Source organism: Eschscholzia californica, unplaced genomic scaffold, assembly GCF_041429995.1.
Source record: "Eschscholzia californica isolate CP2 unplaced genomic scaffold, dmEscCali1.0.p SCAF_5, whole genome shotgun sequence".
Classification (NCBI taxonomy): Eukaryota; Viridiplantae; Streptophyta; class Magnoliopsida; order Ranunculales; family Papaveraceae; genus Eschscholzia; species Eschscholzia californica.
Genome location: NW_028238472.1, coordinates 1,443,919 through 1,470,173, shown reverse-complemented (window position 1 = coordinate 1,470,173; position 26,255 = coordinate 1,443,919). Strand labels below are relative to the sequence as shown.

The window sequence follows — 26,255 nt, the reverse complement described above, 5'->3', positions numbered from 1 at the left end:
ATTCTATGCATTTGAAGAGATTATGGTATATTAAAAGGACAAGTAAAAGTTCTTTTCTTTTGCTTGACTCCTTTAACAAATGAGTTATTTTATTATTTTATATATGGCTACTTAGTTTACGATCAACTACCTGTGTGGCCCCTAAGTTTTACAAAATATTGAAATGGTCCCTTTCTTTTGTTTATCCTTATTTTATGGTCTAAAAACTGTCACTTAGTAAGAGTTTAAGATGTATGATTTAAAACATTATCTTTTTTAATAAGGAGAAAGAAGATCATGTAGAAGTGTCTGATTACAATAAACTCATTATGCTAATTAAGACATTATATAAGAATCAAACCTTAGCTAAGATTCCTCATCTTCCTATTCGGTTAGAGAAAAGAGAGAGGGCTTAGAGAGCATTAGAATATCATGGAAAACTATGAAGAAGAAAATCTATTGAGTGAGAAGAAGGTAATGAAGATTAAAGGAAAAGTAGAGCTTATGAAGAAGAACACCATGGAATATACTGCCCCTGGTTCTTCTTTCATTGATAGAGTTTTGGAGGTGTTCGGTAAAGGTGTCTCATTGCAGCTTATCTCTGCAGATCATTGTGATCCAGGTAGTACTAAGTTATTGAACGACTTCCAACTCAACTAATATTATGGACTATTTCCGTATGATATTATATCGTTTCTCCACTTCGATTTTCCATGTGGGACTATTCTTGACCATCTAATTACATTGGTTTAATTTAATAGAAGTTCAATTAGATCATACTTCTTCCAATGTTAAAACATAATAAATTGAGCTTAACTGATAGAATCAGGCAGAACAATTGATACATAAGGGGGTTGAATTGAGCCTAGGTCTATTGTCGTGGTTGATATATAGAGCGAAATTCTTGAGTTTTTTTTTATACGTTCGGATCAACTATCTAGCTAATAAAATCTTGCACTTCGATCTTAGGGAATAACTATTAACATGCTCGAATATGTTTTGAAATTTGAATAAATATAGCAGATGGAGAGAGAGGGAAATTGGGAAAAGAAGCATACTTAGAGAAATGGATCACGAAATTTTCGTCAACCAAAGCAGGATCATCTGAATTCGATGTAACATTTGATTGGGATGAAGAGTTCGGGTTTCCAGGGGCATTTTTAGTAAAAAATCATCACTGGCACGAGTTCTTCCTCAAAACCTTAACACTTGAAGAAGTTCCAGGATTCGGTACCATTTATTTTATTTGCAATTCGTGGGTTTATCCTACTTATCGTTACAGTTACTGTAAGAGGCGGTTGGTTTCAATTTGTTAGAGGCGGTTTGTGATGGATTGGCAATAGGCGGTTTCACTTTGGCGGTTTGTGATGTTTCTAAAAGATTTAGAAACCAATGCCTAAAACCAATTTCCTAATTCCCAAATTGGACCGGCTTATAATAATATAAATAGGGGTCTTGAGTTCTTTGTAACACACCAACACAAGCAACAACAACTCTTCTTTAGAGAGAGCTAAAGAGAGAGAGCAAGAGTGAGAGAAATTTTTCATAGTTTTTGAGCGGTGTTAAATTTCTCGGTCGTCGAAGATTTAGTATAGAAGGTTATTACTATACGGTACCATCTTGGGACGAACTTGCGGGTTGTGTTAGTCGTCTTCATCTATCCTTCAATAAAGATTTCTTGTTCGCCCGAGGACGTAGGCTTTAAAGCCGAACCTCGTTAAATTCTGTTCGCATATTTGATTTTGACTTAGCTTTTCGATTAATCTTCATAATCGGATCAATTTCTAGGATAGGTTCGATAGCTTCCGCGACTTTCAGTTATAACAATTGGTACCAGAGCCTTGTTGAGATTGAACGAAGAGAAGATGGGATCGAGAAGTGGTACGGTCAAAGCAGGGAAATATGAGATAGAGAAGTTCAATGGGAAAAACGATTTTTCTTATTGGCGGATGCAGATGAAGAATCTGTTAATCTCGCAGAAATTACACAAGACGTTGACGGGAAAGAAACCAGGAGATATGTCAGATGAGGATTGGGAGGAGTTAGATCTCGAAGCACGGGCTACCATTATGTTGTGTCTTGAGAGGGACGTGGCGTTCCTAGTAGACGGAGAAACAACGACGGCGGGTGTGTGGTTAAAGCTAGAAAGCAGTTTCATGACGAAAACTTTAACGAATCGGGTCTACTTAAAATCCAAATTATTCACATGTAGAATGGAAGAGGGTTCTTCTATTCAGGAATATGTGAATAGGTTTGACAGGATTATCTCAGATTTGAAGGATATTGATGTTAAGGTTGAGGATGAGGACCAAGCCCTCATATTGTTACTTTCATTACCTAAATCCTATGAGAACCTTGTTCAAACTTTGATGCTTGTTGGTGATAGTCTAACCATGGAAGAGACGAGAAATTCGCTATTAGCGGATGACCTTCGTAAGGTTGCTACTAGCAGTATGGCGTCGGGTGGAGTAGACAAAGAACAAGCACAAGGGTTGTTTGTAACGAGGGGGAGGAGTAATGAAAGGGGAAAGGGAAAGGGCGGGAAATCTAGATCCAAATCTAGAGGCTCTTTCAAGAAAACGTGCTTTAGTTGTGGTGAGCTTGGCCACTTTAAAGCGGCTTGTCCAAAGAGAAAGTTGAAGCAAAAGAACGAAGGCTACAAGGAGAAACAAGAGATGCAAGAGGCGGGATATGTGTCAGAAGAGGCGGATGAATGTTTCTCGGTGACAGAGGTGTCTGAGAAAATCTTCGATAAGTGGATGCTTGATTCAGGGGCGTCACACCATATGTGTCCAAATAGGGAGTTGTTTACTACCTATAGGAGTATAGATGGTGGTACAGTTTTACTGGGTGATGATAGTATATGTAAAACTGTGGGACTCGGAACAATACGTATCAAGATGCACGATGGAGTGGTGAGAACATTGACGGACGTAAGACACATACCCGATTTGCGGAAAAATCTAATTTCCCTTGGTGTGTTGGAGCGAAGCGGCTGTAAGATAATTATAGAGAATGGCTCCATAAAAGTAGTTAAGGGTTCTTTGGTAGTAATGAGAGGTACTCGTTACGGTAATTTATACAAACTTTTGGGGACAACAATTACGGGAGATGTAACAGTAGGAATCAGTGGAAGGGATCCAACGGCTAGTACGAGGCTTTGGCATATGCGCCTTGGGCATATGTCAGAAAAGGGTCTATCTTTGATGTGCGGGAAAGGCTTGTTGAAGGACATGAAGAAGCCTTGCATGGAGTTTTGTGAGCATTGTGTGTTCGGGAAGGCACACAGGGTGACGTTCTCTACAAGCAAGCACAGGAGCAAAGAGGTATTAGACTACGTACACACCGATGTCTGGGGACCGGCAAAGTTACCTTCCAAGGGTGGTTCCAGGTATTTTGTTACATTCGTTGATGATCATTCGAGATTTGTCTGGCTTTATTTTCTGAAGCATAAGAATGAGGTATTCAACACATTCCTGGTGTGGAAAGCAATGGTTGAGAACAAAACTGGTCGAAAGCTGAAGACGTTAAGGTCGGATAATGGGACCGAGTACACGGATGGGGCATTCAAGGAGTTTTGTAATCAGGAAGGCATTGTGAGGCACTGGACAGTAGTAAACACACCTCAGCAGAATGGAGTCGCAGAGAGATTGAACCGTACACTACTTGAGAAGGCTAGATGTATGCGCTCCAATTCGGGACTAGGCGTAGAATGGTGGGCAGAATCTGTTGCTACAGCTTGTTATATTGTGAACAGGTCTCCACATTCTTCTTTAGATGGCGGCATACCTTACGAGGTGTGGTCAGGTGAACATGCAGATTACGGGAGACTTAAGGTTTTCGGTTGTACGGCCTATTACCATGTTAAAGGTAACAAACTTGACAATAGAGCATAGAAGACAATTTTCTTAGGATATGCTACAGGAGTCAAGGGTTATCGGCTATGGTGTACGGAAGACAAGAAGTTTGTAATCAGCAGAGATGTGGTGTTTGATGAGTCATCTATTGTAGCTATGGCGAAAGCTACGGTGCCTAGTTGTGGTGATGTTGGGTCTACTAAAGCTCAAGTAGTGGAAGTAGAAGCCGAAGACCAACGGGTTTCTAGGAATCATGATCAGGTGGAGCATCAGGATAAAACTCAGGATGAGGAAATTGATGAACCCGATCATGAGGAGGTTCAAGGGGAAGGTACACAAGTTTTACAACAACAACAGCAGGATGTTTCGGTACACACTAGGCCGAAACGGTTATATAAGCCGGTACAGAGGTTAGGGTCAGACAAACCTCTTAGGCATTACGGGCAGGCAAATGTGGTTGAATATGCACTCTCGGTGGAAGACGACGAGCCGGTCACCTTCAAACAAGCTATCACCGCGGCGGAAAGAGAGAGTTGGTTGGTTGCTATGCAAGAAGAGATGGAGTCTCTTCACAAGAACCAGACATGGGAGGTTGTCCCATTGCCCGAAGGTAAGTCTGTTATTGGTTGTAAATGGGTGTACAAGAAGAAAGAGGATTCTTCCGAGATCAAGGGTACAAGGTATAAGGCAAGACTAGTGGCCAAGGGTTATGCACAGAAAGAAGGGGTCGACTACAATGAGATTTTCTCACCGGTCGTGAAACATACTTCTATTCGGGTGTTATTGAGTATTGTTGCTCACAGGGATCTTGAGCTGGAACAACTCGATGTTAAAACCGCCTTCTTGCACGGTGATTTGGAAGAAGAAATTTATATGGCTCAACCTGAGGGATACAAGGTTGAGGGCAAAGAAAATCAAGTATGTCGTTTGAGGAAATCTCTTTACGGATTGAAACAATCCCCTCGCCAATGGTACAAACGATTTGATTTTTTCATGCTAAAGCATGGTTTTCGCAGAAGTGACTATGATTGTTGTGTATACATCAAAAAGCTTCGCGAAGGTGACTTTATTTATCTCCTTTTGTATGTGGATGACATGCTTATTGCTTCTCGAAGCATGGTGGAGATAAATAAGTTGAAATCTCAACTCAGTCAAGAGTTTGAGATGAAAGACATGGGCGCTGCAAAGAAGATACTGGGAATGGAGATTAAGAGAGAGCGGTCAAGTAAGAAACTGTACTTGAATCAGAAAGGTTACATCGAACGAGTAGTTTCTCGGTTCGGGATGCAGAATGCGAAGGCGGTGTCAACACCTTTGGCACCACACTTCAGGCTCTCGGGAAAACAATCTCCCACTACTACGGTGGAGAAGGATCATATGGATCGTGTACCGTATGCTAGTGCAGTTGGCAGTTTGATGTACGCTATGGTGTGTACTCGTCCAGATATTTCACAGGCGGTCAGTGTGGTTAGCAGGTTTATGGCAAACCCGGGGAAGACACATTGGGAAGCTGTGAAGTGGGTCTTGAGGTACTTGAAGGGTACCGTTGATACGGGTTTGTGCTTTGGTGGAGACACATGTCAGGTAAGCGGTTATGTTGACTCGGACTATGCTGGCGATCTAGATAGAAGACGATCTACTACTGGTTATGTATTTAGGGTACATGGTGCTCCAGTTAGTTGGCGATCGATGTTACAATCTACAGTTGCGTTATCTACTACGGAGGCCGAGTATATGGCTATGGCCGAGGGTGTGAAGGAAGCATTGTGGTTGTGGGGTCTTCTGGATGATCTAGGGATTAAGCAAGAGTGCGTGGATGTATGGTGTGATAGTCAAAGTGCGATCCACTTGGCGAAGAATCAGGTTCACCATGCTCGCACTAAGCATATCGATGTCAGGTATCACTTTGTACGAGATGTCATAGAGGAAGGTGATGTTTCTCTTATGAAGGTACACACAGATGAGAATCCCGCGGACATGTTGACTAAAGTGGTGACGTGTAGCAAGTTTCAGCATTGCCTGGAATTGCTACAAATCGGCTCGTGTTAAGTTGCCCGAAAGGGCGTAATGGCGACAAGATAATCTTTATGTGAAGGGTTGGTGGAACTACGGTAGGCTTGATCCTGTAAAAGGGTACGTAGGCAACCATGGTCATATGGTGCAGTCGGATGAAGTTACAAGAAGCAGATATGTCTTACAAGGAGTTTCCTGGTGTTCGTCCAAAATTTGAAGCATATCAAATTGTGTACGAGGTGGAGAATTGTAAGAGGCGGTTGGTTTCAATTTGTTAGAGGCGGTTTGTGATGGATTGGCAATAGGCGGTTTCACTTTGGCGGTTTGTGATGTTTCTAAAAGATTTAGAAACCAATGCCTAAAACCAATTTCCTAATTCCCAAATTGGACCGGCTTATAATAATATAAATAGGGGTCTTGAGTTCTTTGTAACACACCAACACAAGCAACAACAACTCTTCTTTAGAGAGAGCTAAAGAGAGAGAGCAAGAGTGAGAGAAATTTTTCATAGTTTTTGAGCGGTGTTAAATTTCTCGGTCGTCGAAGATTTAGTATAGAAGGTTATTACTATACGGTACCATCTTGGGACGAACTTGCGGGTTGTGTTAGTCGTCTTCATCTATCCTTCAATAAAGATTTCTTGTTCGCCCGAGGACGTAGGCTTTAAAGCCGAACCTCGTTAAATTCTGTTCGCATATTTGATTTTGACTTAGCTTTTCGATTAATCTTCATAATCGGATCAATTTCTAGGATAGGTTCGATAGCTTCCGCGACTTTCAGTTACAACAGTTACAATCGTGTTTTCTTCAGTAACAAGGTAAATACATGTACGACTATTCTATTTTCGCACATCTTTATAGTTTTTAATGTTTCTGTGCCTAAAATTTTCAATTTTTATTGCCACATAGGCTTTTCATTTCGTTTTTGCTATTAAATAACCTTTAGTTTTTTATGCCTACTCGATAACAGTTAAAACTGAAATATTTGTTGCTTGAGTTCTGTCTAGACATTGTTATGTGTCCAATAAAATAACTTTTATGAGTCGTGTTTTTTCTTTCGGTTTCGATTTATCCAAACATTACACGAGACTATAAATGAAGACACCCCTTTTTAATTGTAATTTTTTCATGAATAACTAAAATACCCTTGTCATATGTGACCAAAACACCCTTAAAAATTTATAATTTTTTTTTTATGAACTATGATAGTTTGGTCGAAGAAAAAAGTATATTTATTAATTTTTATGGGCCGGAAAATACCTTTTCACTCGTTTTTGAATTTCAAAATGTCATAAGGAATTACCTAGCATGAATGTTTTCTCTAGGAATCTCCCTTTGAAGGGGTCTCCATTATTTCATTAAGCAACTAAGAATTGAATTCATATACGTTTTTCGCAGAGTTACCTCACATCTCAAACACCCAAACCTCTACAAAAGTACAGGGAAGAGGAGCTTCAAAACCTAAGAGGAGATGGAAGAGGAGAACTCAAGGAATGGGATAGAGTCTATGATTATGCATTATACAATGATTTAGGATCTCCAGACAAAGGCCCGAAATATGTTCGCCCGATTCTAGGGAACTCGACTGAATTCCCGTACCCCAGGAGAGGAAGAACAAGTCGAAAACCAACAAAAAAAGGTCTTACAACTTCACAAAATACCATCTAGAATTCCTTGTTATTTTTCGGGGTTTTAACGCGTATTTTTTTTTCGTGTAAACAGACCATGACTCTGAGACAAGATTGTTCCTATTGAGGTTAGACATTTATGTTCCAAGAGATGAACAATTCAACCCTCTTAAAAAGTCGGATATTTTAGCAAACTTGATTAAGCTCGTATTTCAAGTCTTGCTCCACACCGTGAAAGGAAAATGGAATAGAACATGGAACGAATTCGATACGTTCGAAGATGTTCTAGGTCTCCACAGAGGAGGATTGCACCTTTTTCCTGGAACGATTTGGCACTTTATCCGTGATGCCATTCCTTTACGGAGTCTAAGAGAAGTATTTCGTACGGATGAAAAGGTCTTGAGATTCCCCACCCCTGACGTCGTAAAAGGTAGCTTAATTTCATTTTCAGCTTGAAATGATTACTGTGTTCCTAAGGGAAACAAGTCAGATTTATACACCTCTGGTTCAGACAAGTTAAACTCAACCCACTAAAAAGAACACCACCAAATAGTATAATGATGACAAATTCTTCTTCTTGTTTGTCTCCAGCTAACTTGTTTGGTTGGCGTTCCGACGAAGAATTCGGGCGAGAAATGATTGCAGGAGTCAACCCCGTTTGTATCCGCCTTCTCCAAGTATATATATCTACATACCCAAATTTAAAATGCTAATATAATTAAGTGATATAGAACTCATCACTGTATGGCTTTTTGATTTTTATTGCAATAATTTTACAGGAGTTTCCTCCAACTAGCAAGCTTCATCCTAAACAATATGGAGATCATACAAGTTCAATAACCAAAAAAGATATTGAGAAAAACATGGATGGCCTGACAGTAGAAGAGGTACTACTAAACCCTAAACCGAGGTTGTGAAAAACTAGTTTTTGGTGGACAAAAGAGCTGATTATGTTACGTTTAATTGTGCAGGCTTTGAATATGAACAAATTATTCATATTAGATCATCATGATACTATAATGCCATATTTGACCCGTATAAATACAACATCCTCGAAGATTTATGCTACAAGAACAGTTCTTTTGTTGACAAAGGATGGGACCTTGAAGCCTTTAGCTATTGAGTTGAGTTCAGTGCACCTATACGGTGAGGAATATGGTGCAGTCAATAAGGTTTTTACACCATCCGAACCAGAACAGGAAGACGAAATCCAAGGTTCAGTATGGCATCTTGCTAAAGCTTATGCTGCTGTTAATGACTCTGGTGTTCATCAACTCATTTGCCACTGGTACTGCTTTAAAAGTTTGATTCACATATTGAAATAAATATTCTGAAATCTGACTCAATGAATACAAACTCTTAATCGAGTGATAATTTTATTTTGTGATCGATGTAGGTTGAACACACATGCAGTTATGGAGCCGTTCATTATTGCTAGTAATAGACAATTGAGTGTTATTCATCCGATATTCAAGCTTCTTCAACCTCATTACAGAGATACGATGAATATCAACGCTTTAGCTCGTCAAATTCTTATTAATGCAGAGGGTATTCTTGAGAGTACTGTATTTCCCGGAAAATATGCCATGGAAATGTCTGCTGCCATCTATAAAACTCAATGGGTTTTCCCTGAGCAAGCACTCCCAGAAGATCTCATTAAAAGGTAAAGATAACAAACATACTACTATGTTGACTTTGAGTTAGTTGTCCAACAACGTCTAAGTCTGACTTGTCTGAATCTGACTGCCTAAGCCTAATTTCTTTTAGCCAGGGACACTATAGTCATTTCATGGTATTCAAAATACGGGACTCTTACTCATATTTACTTTACATATGACTCAAATGGACTTGATTGAGTCATTTCAATCTCAAATCAAATTTCAGATCTGAATTAATTTGAAAGAACGAAACACCACCTACACTTGTTTATTATACATGCGCATTGTCGTTAAACATATAGCTTTCACTAACTTTTCAATCTGCCTGTGGTTGTTTAAGAGGAATTGCAGTTCCAGATGAAACACAAAAACATGGCCTACGACTACTGATCGAGGACTACCCATACGCTGTGGATGGGCTTGAGATATGGTTCGCTATAAAGGACTGGGTCCATGAGTATTGTTCATTTTACTACCCAAACGATGACTTGATCAAGGAGGACACAGAACTACAATTATGGTGGGAAGAAGTTCGAACCAAAGGCCACGGTGACTTAAAAGATAAAAAATGGTGGCCCAAGATGGAAACATTATCAGACTTAACTCAAACTTGCACCATTATAATATGGATAGCTTCTGCACTTCATGCTGCAGTTAACTTTGGGCAATTCCCTTATGCTGGTTTGGTTCTTAATAGGCCCACTATGAGTCGTCGATTCATGCCCGAACAGGGAACCAAAGAGTACGCGGAACTTGAGGTGAACCCCCACTTAGGATTTTTGAAAACAATCACTAGTCGATTTCAAACACTTATCGGAGTTTCGTTGATCGAGAGTTTGTCTAGACATTCCATGGATGAAGTGTACCTTGGGCAAAGAGAGGGTCGAGATCCCTGGACTTCAGATAATGAACCACTACAAGCATTTGAACACTTTGGTAAAAGATTAAATGACATTGAGGATGATATTATAGATATGAATCAACAACGAAAAGGGAGGAATAGAAATGGGCCAGTGAATATGCCATATACATTGTTGATTCCAGGTACTTCAGATGAGAGCAAAAGTGGTGGAATCACAGCTAAGGGGATACCTAACAGTGTTTCTGTCTAAGAATCCTTTGACTGATTGTTTTTTCTTTGTTGATGTGAAGTATTTTGGTTGTTTTATTTTGTGTCTGAACTTTGCCTTGTCTTTTGGTATTCTTGTTTATGAAGTATATTTGGTTCTTGATTAACATTATCTTTACCTTCTTCGTTTGTTACATGAGATAACCGAAGGTCTGCATTGTTGGGTGCAAGGAAGATTATGGATTTATATAACTTGAGAATGAATGCTCTTTTAATTACCAGATAACTTAATTTTTTCTTTTACTAATTTTGCGAACTTCTTTTTGCTTAACTAAACACGTTACAAAACACCTCTATTTATAGTAGAGGATTTACTCCAGTGATATATCGCAACATCAGCGGAGGGTTGGAGGAGGGACCAAAATGGAGGGATGAATAGAATTTCTCTTTTAGAATATATAGAGCATCGAATTCCGAAACCATACCGCTTACAATATTATTACAACAAAAAAACATGTAATAAAATCTTATGTTTTCGCAAATTAGACTATCGAAAGACAAACAAATTAGAAATTCAGAAATCTTCACAACAAACATAAAATTTATAAAACTGACACTATAAAACATATGACTATTCCCGCCGCCATGAAACAGTTGGAAACATGTTTTCCTGACCGAAAATAAAGTGTCAAAAGAATGACAACAGATCGTCGAGAATAGTGGCACAGGCAATACTATTCCTCGCAGGTTGTTCCCGTAGAGAATGTAATTTGTCTTAGAGTGTGAAACGTAATGCCCTCGAAGAAAAAGAAAAAATTATTATTGGCGGGAATAATTTCTTTTCCGGCCAGTAATTTATCTTTGATCGATCTAGCTTCCCATGATTTGGACAAGAAATAGATAAGAATCATCGGAGAAGTTTGTTAAAATTAACTAACTCATCATTACCTTTAGTCAACCATAATTTCCAAACTAATTAATGAGAAGGTTTCATAATGCGTCGTGTACCTATCACAATGGAATTTTAATATTATTACTCTAAATAAAAAAATGTATAAGATGATCCTTTTTCTTTATTATCACAAGCTATATTCATAGTTGTCAATTGACTTGTTAAAAGCTAGTAGTAAGTGCTCCCTCATGTCTTTGTTTCCATTTACAAATTTTCACAGTATCTATAAATTTACACTTACAATTAAATATTTGTTTAACACGACGTCGTGACCCAGTTGATTAGGTGGTTATAATATTTAATAAATATTTAGACCATACCCCGTGATACTAAGTGGTAGTTGAGTCTACTCTTCTATCATTGCTGGTAATTTAGTCTCCCTCGTTATATTATGAAAAACTGGTTAACTCGAAAGAGAGAGGGTAAAATCTAGAGAGAAGAGAACAAGTAGACCGAGCTCAACTATCATTTTTTTTAGTTTAATTCAGTCTTTGCATTTCTTGTTTGGTTTTGATATTAGTTTCACACATACACGCACTATATCTCTAGTCATTAAAATTCTGACGTCACAGGAAACTGAAGGAAGAGGTGTGTGGAAGCCTGGGAGGGATAAGTTATATTAGCCATTATTGAGGGGGCTGAACTCAATTACTAATCATTATGAGGGGAGTATCTTACAAAAAAATACGGATTTGCGACGGAAAAATACCGATGGTAATTAGCTACCCGTCGGTAAAGCACACATTCCCGACAGGTAGGGAAACCGTCTGTATTGTATACTTTTGACATGGTTTATTACAAAACCGTCATTGAATGTGCCAAGTAGAACTTCAAATGAAAAAATAAAGAGGATGGTTGTTCCCATTACCACTTCCGTAATACTCAACAGCCATATTAATATATTAATTAAGTGATCAGCACTTTGCATGTGGACGATTAATTATTTCAATTTAAATATTTTATATCACTATTGCAAGTTTGATTTTCATGTAATGAGATTATATTAGTCTAGAGTTATGAAAAAGAATGACTTGAGTGTAAGATATGAACATGTTCTAGTATTATATAATGATTTATATATAATGATTTATTTGAATATTCGAAGATCTACATCTTATCAATTTTTGGTGCAATCTACATGTGTGGGATCACCGTAGCCTGACAACAATTTATTATACTTTTTCAAGACCGAGTTAAGTTTCTCTTAGTTCAACAAAAAAAAAAGTTAAGTTTCTCTTTCCCTACTTTTTTTTTGTTGAAATCTCTCTTTCCCTACTTAACTCGTCATTCATCTTTCTTTTTAATTTCAAGAGTTGACGTTGGGGTATAGAAGTTTTAGACTTGAAAATATTTTTTATTTTTTTTTTTTTTTTTGAGGAGAGAAAATATTTTTATATGATGGTGTATTTAGTAGGGCGAACGTTGTTGTGGAAATGAACTTTAAAATTTAGACGACTCTGCTAGTGCAGCTCATTGCATAATAATCAAATCTTAGATCAATTAATTAAGGGTAAGTTTTAAACTAAGGTCCACATTGTTATTATAGTGCACAGCAGGGGCAGCAGGTGCGGATCCATGGTGGTGCAACCCCCTGGATCCTCCTGAAAAAAATTATATAATAATAGTAATTTTTCATTTTAATGTACATAGGTATATCTAAATATATATTTTCTGATATAAGAAGTTAACACAAAGAAGCCTTTAGTTGAGTGGTTAGATTGCTGGTTGGAGTGTTGGAGGAGTCGTGAGGACATGTGGTTGAGTCTGTCGAGAAGCATTTTCATTATTTTTTTTACATTTAAACCTATATATACTGAATCATGTGTATAGATGACACCAAGCCGAGTTAAGGCGTTGATTTTTAGGTGAGTGGAAGCGTGAGTTAGTGGGTTTGAGTCTCACTACAAGCATTTTCATTGTTTTTTTACATTTATGTGTCTAAACCTATATATGCCGAATCATGTGTATAGCTGCTGAATCATGGCTCAATGGTTAAGTTGTTGTTTTTAGGTGAGTTGGGCGTGAGGCAGTGGATTTGAGTCCCACATTAAGTAATTTGAAGAATTTTTAACTTTTAATATTTCAACTATCTTGAATTCCTATAAAATTCAATTCATCGCTACCATAAACCTCTATAAACTTCAATTCATCTACAGTACATCCTATAAAATTCCATTCATCTACTATAACTTAACTCAATTCTCTTCCTCTAATTCTTCTTTATCTCAAACTACACCAAATCACTTCTCCTTTGCTACTACTACTACTTCTTCATCTAATCAAGTATTCAAGCTCAACTAGCAATAAGGGTAATATATTTTAACAAACAAGAACATTGATGGAAACTTAAAGAGATAAATTAAAACATATCATTTAGTTTATTTGCTTATCACATTAGCACTAACTTTGTCGGTTGCAACTGCCTCCGTTCGAAGAATTTTTTTAGCTATGAAGCTAATTAAAACACGTTTAAGAAACAAGATGAGTGATATGTGGTCGAATGACAGTTTATTAATTTTTATTGAAAAAAAGTTCTTAGTGAAATTGACAATGAGTCGTTATGCAAAAATTTCAAAATATGAACTCTCGTAGAGGTCAATTGCATTTGTAATGGTTGATGTATTAATATAATTAATGAATATAAATATTTGGTTAATTACTGTGTTTGCAAAAAAAAAAAATTATTTAAGTATGTAAACCTGCACCCCCTAAGTAAAAATCTTGGATCCGTCCCTAGTGCACAGTGACAAAAAATTAAAGGAATTGATTAGGTCTTTGAGATGCCAACAATTTAATGCACGTTTTTTCTACATTCATTATTTAATGCACGTTTGACCTGGCAAGGAGAAAAAAAGATTAAGTGAGGGATAAAAGGTGAAGAAGATAAAAACATGGGGGTGTTATAATGGAAACAACTGTGATATTCCCGACTACCCTGTAGGGTGAATCCCGATCAGATGAGGTGGTCAGACCAGATTTAGAGAGATTATGGTCTATTATAGGGACAGGTAAAAGTAATTTTCTTACCTGTAAGTAATTTTCTTATAGGTAAAAGTAATTTTCTTATATGGCTCTTTAGTTTACGATTAACTACTTGTGTGATAGTCCCACATCGCTCACGAGAGTGTCCGGAGTCTGGGCTATAGGTGTACGCTCAAGCTTGATAAGTATCGAGGCCTCGAGTGGGAACAAAACCTCATACCACAGTAGGTGGTGGTTAAAGCGGGGACAATATCGGCAACCGCTAAGGCTTGTGGCGTTACAAGTGGTATTAGAGTCGAGGACGACTCTTCGCTGAGGGTGAGGGAATGTGATAGTCCCACATTGCTCACGAGAGTGTCTGGAGCCTAGACTATAGGTACGCTCAAGCTTGGTAAATATCGAGGTCTCACTACAAAAAAACGGACTTTTTGTGACAGGGTATTTTCGCGGAGTGCTAGAAGACCGTCAGAAAAAGCTCTATCTTCGACGGATTTCACATATTCCGTCGAAAATACTATGCAAAAGTGACGGTTTTTCTCCCAAACTGTGCAGAAACATCTACGTTGGGGCAATTTTAAGTGGTGGCAGGAAACACTTATTCCTGACGACTTATTAATTCGTGGGAAAAAGTCTTATTTTCGACGACCCACGACTATTTTCCGTCGGAATTGGAAAGTTTTTCCTGGCGCAAATATTTTCCACTAAATTCCCAGGAAAATTTTCCGCGGAACCTTGTTTCGACGGAATGTGCGTATTTCGTCGAAAATATTTTTGCCCCAATCTCTCACTAGTTCTCACTTTAGGAGTCCCTCTCTCTCGAATTCTCACTATCACTCTCGATCGAATTCAGTTGAAGAAATGGAGTTCAGTTGTCTTCTCCTCCATCAATCTTGACCCGAGGTGAAGATTCTTCCCCGACATTACTGCCTTTTCGTCGCAAATCGGCAAGGCCCCCTAAGTTTTACAAAATATCGGCAAGGCCCCCTAAGTTTTACCAAATATTGAATGGTCCCTTTCTTTGTTTATCCTTATTTTATGGTCTAAAACTGTCACTAGAGTAAGATTTTAAGATCTATGGTTTAAAACATTATCTTAATTAATACATTATGGAAAAAAAAAGATCATGGAGAAGTGTCTGATTATTATAAACTCAACATCTTAATTAGGACATTATATAAGAATCAAACCCTTAATTAGCTAAGATTCCTCCTCATCTTCCTGTTTGGTTTAGGAAGAGAAAGAGAGAGAGAGTTAGAAAATCATGGCAAAGTGTTTTGGCTTTAATGATGAGAAAGATGAAAGCCTATTGAGTGACAAGAAGATAATGAAGATTAAAGGGAAAGTAGAGATTATGAAAAAGAACAGCATGGAATATACTGACCTTGGTGCTTCTTTCATTGACAGAGTTTTTGAGGTGTTTGGTAAAGGTGTCTCTTTGCAACTTATCTCTGCAGATCATGGTGATCCAGGTAGTACTATAGTCTCTCTTAGGGTTGTACTTCTCATACAAAGTTAAATTTCCCTACAACCATAAAGTTTTTTTCCGTTTCCATGTGGGACTATTCTCTACTATCAAAATATAGGGGTTCAACCCAAGTTGAATTAGATCATATTTCTTCCAAACTTAATACTAAAACATAACAAATCTATATGTAAGGGGGTCGTGCGATTGAGCCTATCTAGTATATATGTTAGTTACGGGGCTTATAGACCGAAATTCTTGTTATTTTTGTTCCGACCAACTTTCTAGTTAATAAAATCTGGCTTTTAATAAATAATAATAATAATAATAACAATGGGTTTAATTTGGTTTTGAAATTTGTATAAATGTAGAAAATGAAATGAGAGGAAAATTGGGAAAAGAAGCCTACTTAGAGGAATGGATCAAGAAAATATCATCAGCCAAGGCAGACTCATCTGAATTCAATGTAACATTCGAATGGGATGAAGATTTAGGGTTTCCAGGGGCATTCTTAATAAAGAACCATCACCACAATGAGTTCTTCCTCAAAACTCTAGTACTTGAAGAAGTTCCAGGATTTGGTTCCATTCATTTTATTTGCAATTCTTGGGTCTATCCTACTTATCGTTACAATTACAATCGCGTTTTCTTCAGTAACAAGGTAAGTATATCAGAATTTTGTGTTAAAAAACAACCTGTTTGCACGAATCTCTATAGTTTTTTATGTTTCTCTTGTTTGAAAATTTTTATTTTTTACTCATATGTAGTATTTTCATTTGTTTTCTCTTATTAAATTACCTTTACTTTTGTTATTAAAACTAAATTTGTCGCTTGAGCTCTTTTTCAACAATGTTTGTATCAAAAGAAATTTTTTTTGTAAATGTTCTACAGCGTTATCCAAACATTACATGAGACTATACATATACTCATTTTCTATGGGTTTTTCCGGTTTACCTTCTCGTCAAAATGATAATTGAAGAAGCCCCTTTTTTTAATTGTAATTAGCCCCACATCCTCTAACAAGTATATTTCGCCAAATTGAGTTAATTTTTTTTATGCATAACTAAAAGAGTTATTTCTTTTTCGGCCCCCTACTTTGTAACCAGCTTCTTTTATAGCTCCCTGTTTTTTGTAAATTCAAATTTGATCTTCTTTTATTAACATCGTCAGTTAACTTTTTTGTTTACATAATTGCCCTTTTTATAAAATTGATTTTGTAAATTCAAAATCGACCCCTATTAAATTTGGGTTGATTCCCAAAAAAAATTAATTTATTAAGAACAACAAATTAGGGGGTCAAAATGGAATTTGTTTTAAAAAAATTAGACACCTCATCACTCCTCTCTCCATTTCATCACTCCTTCATCGGAGAAGATGATGAGGTGGCGAGATACATGACGTGGAGGAGAGAGGTGATGAAATGGAGAAGTGATGAGGTGTCTTTAATCTTTTTAAATCAAACTCCATTTTGACCCCCCTAGTTTGTTCTAAATAAATTGAATTTTTTTTTGGAATCAACCCATATTTAATAGGGGGCAATTTTGAATTTACAAAATTAATTTTATAACAAGGTAATTATGGAAACAAAAAAGTTAATCATTAAACTTAATTGACGGTGTTAACAAAAGGAGGTCAAATTTGAATTTTTGAAAAACAGGGGGCCATAAGGAAGTTGGTCACAAAGTAGGGGGCCGAAAAAGAAATATACCCTTATAATATTTGACCAAAACACCCCTAAAATTTATCATTTTTATTTATGAATCGCGATAGTTAGGTCGCACAAGAATGGAAGTAAATTAATTTTATGTCAAGGTAAGTTAAAAAAATATTGTTTTTTTTTTTTACGAAAGGTAATGGGGGAAAAATCTTTTCACTCTTGTTGTTCGTTTCAAATGCCATATCCGAATTACCTGTCGTAAATCCTTTTTTTTCCATATTTCATAAAGCAGCTAAGAATTGAATTCATATCTGTTTTTTGCAGAGTTATCTCACATTTCAAACACCCGAACCTCTACGAAAGTACAGAGAAGATGAGCTTCAAAACCTAAGAGGAGATGGAAAGGGAGAGGAACTCAAGGACTGGGATAGAGTCTATGACTATGCATTGTACAATGATTTAGGATATCCCGACAGCGGCCCAAAATTTGTTCGCCCAATTATAGGAAACTCGACTGAATACCCTTACCCTAGGAGAGGAAGAACAAGTCGAAAAGCAACAAAAACAGGTCCTAAAACTTTACTAAAAAACCATGCACCTACAATTTGTTGTTAATTTTCGGGGTTTTAACGCGTACTTCTTTTCGTGTAAACAGATCCCAACTCTGAGACAAGATTGTTTCTATTGAGGTTAGACATTTATGTTCCAAGAGATGAACAATTTAACCCTCTTAAAAAGTCTGATATTTTAGCAAACTTCATTAAGCTCATAACTCAAGTCTTGCTCCATACCGTCAAAGAATCATTTGATAAAACACCAACGGAATTTGATACATTCGAAGATGTTCTACGTCTCCATAAAGGAGGAATTCACCTTACTCCTGGAAATTTTTTGCACTCAATCCGTGATGCCATTCCCTTCCAGGGTATAAGAGAAATTTTCCGTTCTGACGAAAACATCTTAAGATTTCCCATCCCTCATGTCATACAAGGTACTTTTATTTCAATTTCACATATGAAATGATTAATGTGTTCCTAACAGAAACAAGTCAGATTTAGACCCCTCTGATTCAGGCAAGTCAGACTCACATACTGAAAAAAACACCACCAACGAGTAGGATGACAAATTCTTCTTCTTCTTTGTCTCCAGATAACGAGTTTGGTTGGCGTTCTGACGAAGAATTCGGCCGTGAAATGCTTGCAGGAGTCAACCCCGTTTCTATCCGCCTTCTCCAAGTATATATGCACAAACCTAAAATGCTAATAAAAGCCTAGACTCATTTTAAATTCTAAACTAAATCTTGAAAATGGTTCTTGATTCTTATTTAAATACTTAACAGGAGTTTCCACCAGTTAGCAAGCTTGATGCTGAACAATATGGAGATCATACATGTTCAATAACCAAAGAACATATTGAGAAAAACCTAAATGGCCTCACAGTAGAGGAGGTACTAAACCCTAGATCCTAAACTCTAAACCCTAAACCGAGGTTTTGCAAGACTGGTTTTGATGGATAGAAGAAGTTGATTATGTTACGTTTACTTATGCAGGCTTTGAGTACGAACAAATTATTCATATTAGACCATCATGATACTATAATGCCGTATTTGAACCGTATAAATACGACATCCTCGAAGGTATATGCTACAAGAACAGTCTTATTGTTGCAAAAGGATGGGACCTTAAAGCCTTTAGCTATTGAGTTGAGTTTGGTGCACCCAGATGGTGAGAAACATGGTGCAGTCAGTAAGGTTTATACACCATCCAAGCCAGAACAGGAACACGAAATCGAAGGCTCGATATGGCAGCTTGCTAAAGCTTATGCTGCTGTTAATGACTCTGGTGTTCATCAACTCATTTGCCACTGGTACTACTTCATAACTATGAATAATTTGTTTGTTTGTATGGTTGATTGAATCTGACTTGCCTGGGTGGCCGGGTCTTACTCTTACTCGCTTGAGTTTGAGTTATTTTATCAGGGGTTACCTAGTCATTTCAGATTATTTCGAATGATGGCTTTGTAATTCACACTTATTTTATGTGTGTCACAAAAAGACCACAAATTAGCCCGAGTCAATCAATCTAACGAGTTAAAAGCAGATTGAAACAAATATTCTGAAATCTGACTCGAGTCAGTACAAAATCTAAATTGAGGGATAATTGTTTTTCGTGATTGATGTAGGTTGAACACACATGCAGTAATGGAGCCGATCATTATTGCTAGTAATAGACAATTGAGTGTTATTCATCCAATATTCAAGCTTCTTCAACCTCATTACAAAGATACGATGAATATCAATGCTTTAGCTCGTCAAATTCTAATTAACGCGGATGGTGTTCTTGAGAGGACTGTATTTCCGGGGAAATTTGCCATGGAAATGTCAGCTGCTATCTATAAAACTCAATGGATTTTCCCTGAGCAAGCACTCCCCGAAGATCTCATTAAAAGGTAAAGAAAACAAACATACTACTATGTTGAATAACACGTGGTTTCCATCGCATGAATCTGACTTGTCTGAGTCCGATGCTTCAAAGTCTGACTTGTTTGAATCTGAATGCGCGAGCCTAACTTGGTTTAGTTAGGGACACAATAATCATTTCATGTTATTTCAAATAACGGACTCCTAACTCATATTTACATTATGTGTGGCTCAAATGGACATGATTGAGCCATTCAAATCTTGAGTCAGATTTCATATCTGAATTTGAGACAAAGAAACACCACCTGCACTTGTTATACATGCATTGCCGTGAAACTCATATTTTTCACTAACTTCTCAAATTTTGCGGTGTTGATTTAGAGGAGTTGCAGTTCCAGATGAAACACAAAAACATGGGCTACGACTACTAATCGAAGACTACCCATTTGCTGTGGACGGGCTTGAGATATGGTTCGCTATAAAGAAATGGGTCCAAGAATATTGTTCATTCTACTACCCAACCGACGACTTGGTCCAAACGGACACAGAACTACAATCATGGTGGGAAGAAGTTCGAACCGTAGGCCACGGTGATTTAAAAGATGAACCATGGTGGCCCAAGATGGAAACATTATCAGACCTAACTCAAACTTGCACCATCATCATATGGATAGCTTCTGCACTTCATGCTGCAGTTAACTTTGGACAATTCCCTTATAGTGGTTTTGTTCTTAATAGGCCCACTATGAGTCGTCGGTTCATGCCCGAACCCGGATCCCAAGAGTACGAGGAACTCAAGACGAACCCGGAGCTAGGATTCTTGAAAACAATCACTAGTCAATTACAAACACTACTTGGAGTTTCATTGATTGAGAGTTTGTCTAGATATTCCTTTGATGAAGTTTACCTAGGGCAAAGAGATAATCCTGAGGATTGGACTTCAGATAAAGAGCCACTAGAAGCATTTAAAGAATTTGGTAAAAGACTAGTGGAAATTGAAGATGGGATTATTGTTGGGAAAGATAACCTAATTAACTTGTTCAGTAATATGAAGATAAATAATGCGAAAGTAAAAGTAGAGACACCAAGATTATTTAACGTGGCAAAAAACCCCTCCAAACTAGAAGGTAAAAAACCACGGGACCTAGTCCAGAAATCTTCCACTATAATTAAATAATGGGTTACACAATTCTTCAAGATGTGTAGAAACACTCTTGGACAACTCTTCACCAAACCTATGGTGGATAAACTGAACAAAGAAACAAAGAAATAAAATCTCTTACTCCTTTGGATTTGAACAAATCCTAGATTACTAAAGGTTGAAGAAGATAACCACAAACTAAATTGCTTCACAAGATTAATAATCTTCTTTTCTTCAAACCAATATTCTGCTCTTTCAATCTCTCTTGAAAGAACCACTTCAGAAATCTCTCTTTCTCTGACTTCTCTTTGTTCTGGAAGTTGTTGTGTATAATCTCTTCCCTTTCATTCCCTATTTATAATAATAAATAAGGAGGTTTACCAATAGAAATAGGAATTCCTTTTTAGGCTTGAAAAAATAGAAGTTTCTATTTTTTCCCCAAACAAGGAATAAGGGAAATCCTATTCCAACTAGGAGTCCTTTAATTATAAGGAGGGACCCCAACAAACTCCCCCTCCCGACTTATGAAGAGGGACCTACCATCCCCAAACCTGCAACACTGCTACATAGCTCATGTTTGCCTTTGGGTAATGGTTTTGTCATCATATCTGAACCATTGTCTTCAGTATGGATTTTCTCGATCTTCAACACCTTTTCTTCAAGAACATCTTGGATCCACTGGTATCTCACATTTATATGCTTGGACTTGGAATGGAAACTAGAATTCTTACTGAGGTGGATGGCACTCTGACTGTCGCAATGAATAACATAATTATCTTGTTTCATACCAAGTTCTTCTAACAGTCTCTTCATCCATAACATCTCCTTGCAACATTCTGTAATGGCAATATATTCTGCCTCTGTAGTAGATAAAGCTACACACTTTTGTAATTTAGATTGCCATGACACTGCTCCCCCTGAAAGTGTAAATAAGTAGCCTGATGTGGACCTTTTAAAGTCTACATCTCCTGCCATGTCTGCATCTGTGTAACCGACTAATACTGGCTTATCATTACCAAAACATATACGAGCTTTAGACGTACCTCTAAGATACTTCAGAATCCACTTCACTGCTAACCAATGCTCTTTGCCTGGATTAGCAAGAAATCTGCTTACTACTCCAACTGCAAATGCAATGTCCGGTCTTGTACACACCATTGCATACATCAAACTTCCTACAGCTGAAGCATAAGGAATTTTCTCCATTTCTTCTTTCTCACTTCTAGTTGATGGACACTGATCACGAGTCAACTTGAAGTGACTGGCTAATGGACAACTCACTGGTTTTGTCTTGTCCATATTGAACCTTTCTAGAACCTTCTCAATGTATCTTTCTTGTGATAGCCAAAGTTTTCCAGCTTTCCTATCACGAGAGATATGCATGCCAAGAATTTGTTTTGCTGGACCCAAGTCTTTCATATCGAAATACTTGTTTAGTTCCTTCTTTAACCTGCTAATTTTATTAGCATCCTGACCAACAATCAACATATCATCAACATAAAGTAGAAGTATAATCAAATCTCCATCAGGAAATTTATGAACGAAAACACAATGATCTGAAGCCGTCCTGTGATACCCTTGATCCTTCATGAATGATTCAAACTTTTTGTACCACTGTCTTGGTGCTTGTTTCAGCCCATATAAACTCTTCTCTAACTTACAAACCAAGTGTTCCTTACCTTTAACTTCAAACCCAGTTGGTTGTTCCATATACACATCTTCCTCCAAGTCACCATGAAGGAAAGCGGTCTTGACATCTAGTTGTTCAATTTCTAGGTTCATACTTGCAGCCAATCCCAATACTAACCGTATCGAGGACATCTTCACCACCGGAGAGAAAATCTCATCAAAATCAATACCCTTCTTCTGCCCAAATCCTTTCACCACTAGGCGTGCCTTATACCGTGGTTGTGAATTTCTTTCTTCGGTTTTGATTTTGAAAACCCACTTATTTTTAAGAATTTTCTTATTCTTAGGTTTTTCAACCAACTTAAAAGTGTTGTTCTTATGCAATGATTCAATCTCATCTTGCATAGCTTTCAACCACTCCTTTTTGTGTTCATCATTTATGGCTTCTTCATAACACTGTGGTTCTCCACTATCTGTAACCACCACATACTCGTGTGGAGGATACTTGGTAGATGGTGCTCTCTCTCTAGTCGATCTTCTCAATTCAGCTGGTGGTTCATGTTGAACTTCCATTCCTTGCTCAACATCATCACCCATAGGAACATCTTCATGAGCTTCATCTTCATGATTTTGTTCTTCACCTGCATTATCATGCATAACCTTAGAAGATATATGTGGATCTAGATCAATGAGATCATTACTATGATTCTCATGCTTCTCAACTTTCCCGAAGTCCTCAATAGTTTGATTTTCAAGAAAGACCACATCTCTACTTCTAATAATCTTCTTATCGACTGGATCCCATAACCTGTATCCGAACTTCTCATCTGCATACCCTAAAAAGATGCATTGCTTGGCTTTATCATCAAGCTTTGCTCTTTGATCTTTAGGTATATGCACAAAAGCCCTGCAACCAAACACCCTTAAGTGTTCATAACTGACTTCTTTCCCAGCCCACACTCTCTCAGCTACATCTCCATCTAATGGTGCTGAAGGTGATAAATTAATCAGATAACATGCAGTACGCATTGCTTCACCCCAGAAACTTTTAGGCAACTTAGCTTCTGAGAGCATACATCTGATCCTCTCCACAATAGTGCGATTCATGCGTTCTGCTACACCATTTTGTTGTGGAGTTTTGGGAACTGTCTGTTCATGTCGAATACCATGGGTTTTGCAATACTCTTCAAACGACCCGATGTATTCTCCTCCATTGTCAGTGCGAATGCACTTCAATGATTTTCCTGTCTCCCGTTCTACCATGTTGTGGAAATTCTTGAAAACTGCAAGTACCTGATCTTTGGTCTTTATGGCATATGCCCAAACTTTCCTGGAAGCATCATCTATAAAAGTAACAAAATACAAAGCACCACCAAGTGTTTTGACCTTTAAAGGTCCACAAACGTCAGAATAAACAAGCTCCAAAACACTGGATTTTCTTTCAGATGCATTCCTTTGAAAAGAAACTCTATGTTGCTTTCCTACTAAACAATGAGAACAAGTGTTTAAATTTATACCTTTTACGTTCGGTAAGTCTTGTCGTTTAGCAAGGATTTGAAGTCCTTTCTCGCTCATGTGCCCGAGTCTTCTATGCCAAAGATCAGTGGAAGAATCTTTTTCAACTGCATTCAATTCTCCTTTACACAGTTTTACTTGAGTCCTGTATAAAGTACAACACTTCTTCCCTCTTGCTATCACCATTGACCCTTTTGTGAGCTTCCACTTTCCATCACCAAAGTGACTGTGGTACCCTTCATCATCTAATACTCCGGTAGAGATTAGGTTATATCGAAGATCTGGTATATGCCTCACATTCTTAAGAATCAATGTACTTCCTGTGCTCGTCTCAATTTTCACTTCTCCAATTCCTACGATTTTTGAGAAACCTAAGTTTCCCATCCTGACTTTGCCAAGGTCACCAGTTCTGTAAGAGTTAAAGAAATCCTTACATGGAGTAGCATGATACGAAGCACCTGAGTCAACCAACCATGTTGTTTCTAGTTCTGACTCAGTCATACTTAAGCAAGTGTCTCCACAACCTGAGAGTAAGATAATGTCATCACCTGAGGCAACTGCCGCAACATTATCTTGTTTTTCATCATCCTTTTTATTTTCCTTCTTTGGGTTCCTGCAATCACTCTTGTAATGACCCATTTTTCCACAACCAAAACATCTAACTTCTTTCTTTGGTTTTGATCTCCCCCTTGACTTATCACGGTTATGAGGTTTTCTACTTTTACCTCTCCCCCGTCTTTCTGTAACAAGTGCCTCTGAATGAGACTCATCTGACGATGATTTCCTTCTAGTTTCTTCATTCAACAAACTACCTGTTACGTGATTCATACGCATTATGCCATCAGGAGCAGAATTGCTAAGAGACACCACCAATGTCTCCCAACTATCTGGTAAAGAATTTAGAAGAAGTAAGGCCTGCAACTCATCATCCAAAACTAACTTCATTGCAGAAAGCTGGTTTACTAGACTTTTCATCTCATTCAAGTGTTGAGCAATTGAGGTTCCTTCTTTATATTGTAATTTTCCTAGCTTTCTGAACAAGTAAGCCTTTTTGGCAGCTGTCTTCTGATCATACAATTCTTCTAATTTCCTCCATAGACTATAAGCGGAAGTCTCCGTCGATACATGATGAAAAACACTGGGTTCTACCCATTGTCGAATAAATCCAACAACCTTACGATCTAATACCTTCCAGTCTTCTTCATCTATCTTCATCGGTTTTGTACCGTGATTTTCAATGGGTGCAGCTAGGTCTTTGCAGTATAACAAATCTTCCATTTTTGCTTTCCACATCAAGTAGTTTTCTCCATCTAAACTAATCATTCGATTAGTATTCACTTCCATATTTCTGAACAATAAATCCAACCTTAGCTCTGGTACCACTTGTTGGCAAAGATAACCTAATTAACTTGTTCAGTAATATGAAGATAAATAATGCGAAAGTAAAAGTAGAGACACCAAGATTATTTAACGTGGCAAAAAACCCCTCCAAACTAGAAGGTAAAAAACCACGGGACCTAGTCCAGAAATCTTCCACTATAATTAAATAATGGGTTACACAATTCTTCAAGATGTGTAGAAACACTCTTGGACAACTCTTCACCAAACCTATGGTGGATAAACTGAACAAAGAAACAAAGAAATAAAATCTCTTACTCCTTTGGATTTGAACAAATCCTAGATTACTAAAGGTTGAAGAAGATAACCACAAACTAAATTGCTTCACAAGATTAATAATCTTCTTTTCTTCAAACCAATATTCTGCTCTTTCAATCTCTCTTGAAAGAACCACTTCAGAAATCTCTCTTTCTCTGACTTCTCTTTGTTCTGGAAGTTGTTGTGTATAATCTCTTCCCTTTCATTCCCTATTTATAATAATAAATAAGGAGGTTTACCAATAGAAATAGGAATTCCTTTTTAGGCTTGAAAAAATAGAAGTTTCTATTTTTTCCCCAAACAAGGAATAAGGGAAATCCTATTCCAACTAGGAGTCCTTTAATTATAAGGAGGGACCCCAACAATTATAGATATGAATAAACAAGGAAAATTGAGGAATAGAATTGGGCCAGTGAATGTGCCATATACATTGTTGTTTCCAAATACCTCAGATTACAGCAAGAGTGGTGGAATCACAGCAAAGGGAATACCTAACAGTGTTTCTGTCTAAGAATTCTTCGATTGATTGATTTTTTGTTGATGTGAAGTATTTTTGTTGTTTGATTTTGTGCGTGAAGTTTGTTTTGTTGTTCGATATTGTTGTTTATGAAAATTTGGTTAATAATATTTGGTTCTTCA

General features: G+C 37.4%; 2 protein-coding genes across 6 annotated transcripts; both read left to right on the top strand.

Moving 5' to 3' along the window:
• Positions 1-128: 128 nt before the first annotated feature.
• Positions 129-10,481, top strand: LOC147536047 (linoleate 9S-lipoxygenase 5-like). Of its 3 annotated transcripts, none has more exons than XM_086641769.1 (10): positions 129-601; positions 1,003-1,265; positions 6,643-6,666; positions 7,247-7,487; positions 7,571-7,906; positions 8,068-8,153; positions 8,256-8,363; positions 8,448-8,764; positions 8,873-9,139; positions 9,475-10,481. In XM_086641769.1, the coding sequence occupies exons 1-10, from the start codon at positions 412-414 to the stop codon at positions 10,244-10,246; spliced, it is 2,604 nt and encodes an 867-aa protein (XP_086497895.1). In that variant the 5' UTR covers positions 129-411; the 3' UTR covers positions 10,247-10,481. The 3 variants fall into 3 exon arrangements, with proteins under 3 accessions (XP_086497895.1, XP_086497896.1, XP_086497894.1); XM_086641770.1 differs by having other exon boundaries at positions 258-601; positions 1,000-1,266; positions 6,639-6,666; XM_086641768.1 differs by having other exon boundaries at positions 273-601; positions 1,000-1,265.
• A 4,715-nt stretch (positions 10,482-15,196) lies between these two features.
• Positions 15,197-26,255, top strand: LOC147536046 (putative linoleate 9S-lipoxygenase 5). 3 transcript variants are annotated; one of them, XM_086642485.1, is made up of 10 exons: positions 15,197-15,606; positions 15,971-16,260; positions 17,581-17,824; positions 17,912-18,247; positions 18,406-18,491; positions 18,596-18,703; positions 18,806-19,122; positions 19,438-19,704; positions 20,057-20,678; positions 25,978-26,255. In XM_086642485.1, the coding sequence occupies exons 1-10, from the start codon at positions 15,399-15,401 to the stop codon at positions 26,125-26,127; spliced, it is 2,628 nt and encodes an 875-aa protein (XP_086498611.1). In that variant the 5' UTR covers positions 15,197-15,398; the 3' UTR covers positions 26,128-26,255. The 3 variants fall into 3 exon arrangements, with proteins under 3 accessions (XP_086498611.1, XP_086498610.1, XP_086498612.1); XM_086642484.1 differs by having other exon boundaries at positions 20,057-20,687; positions 25,988-26,255; XM_086642486.1 differs by having other exon boundaries at positions 20,057-20,713; positions 26,013-26,127.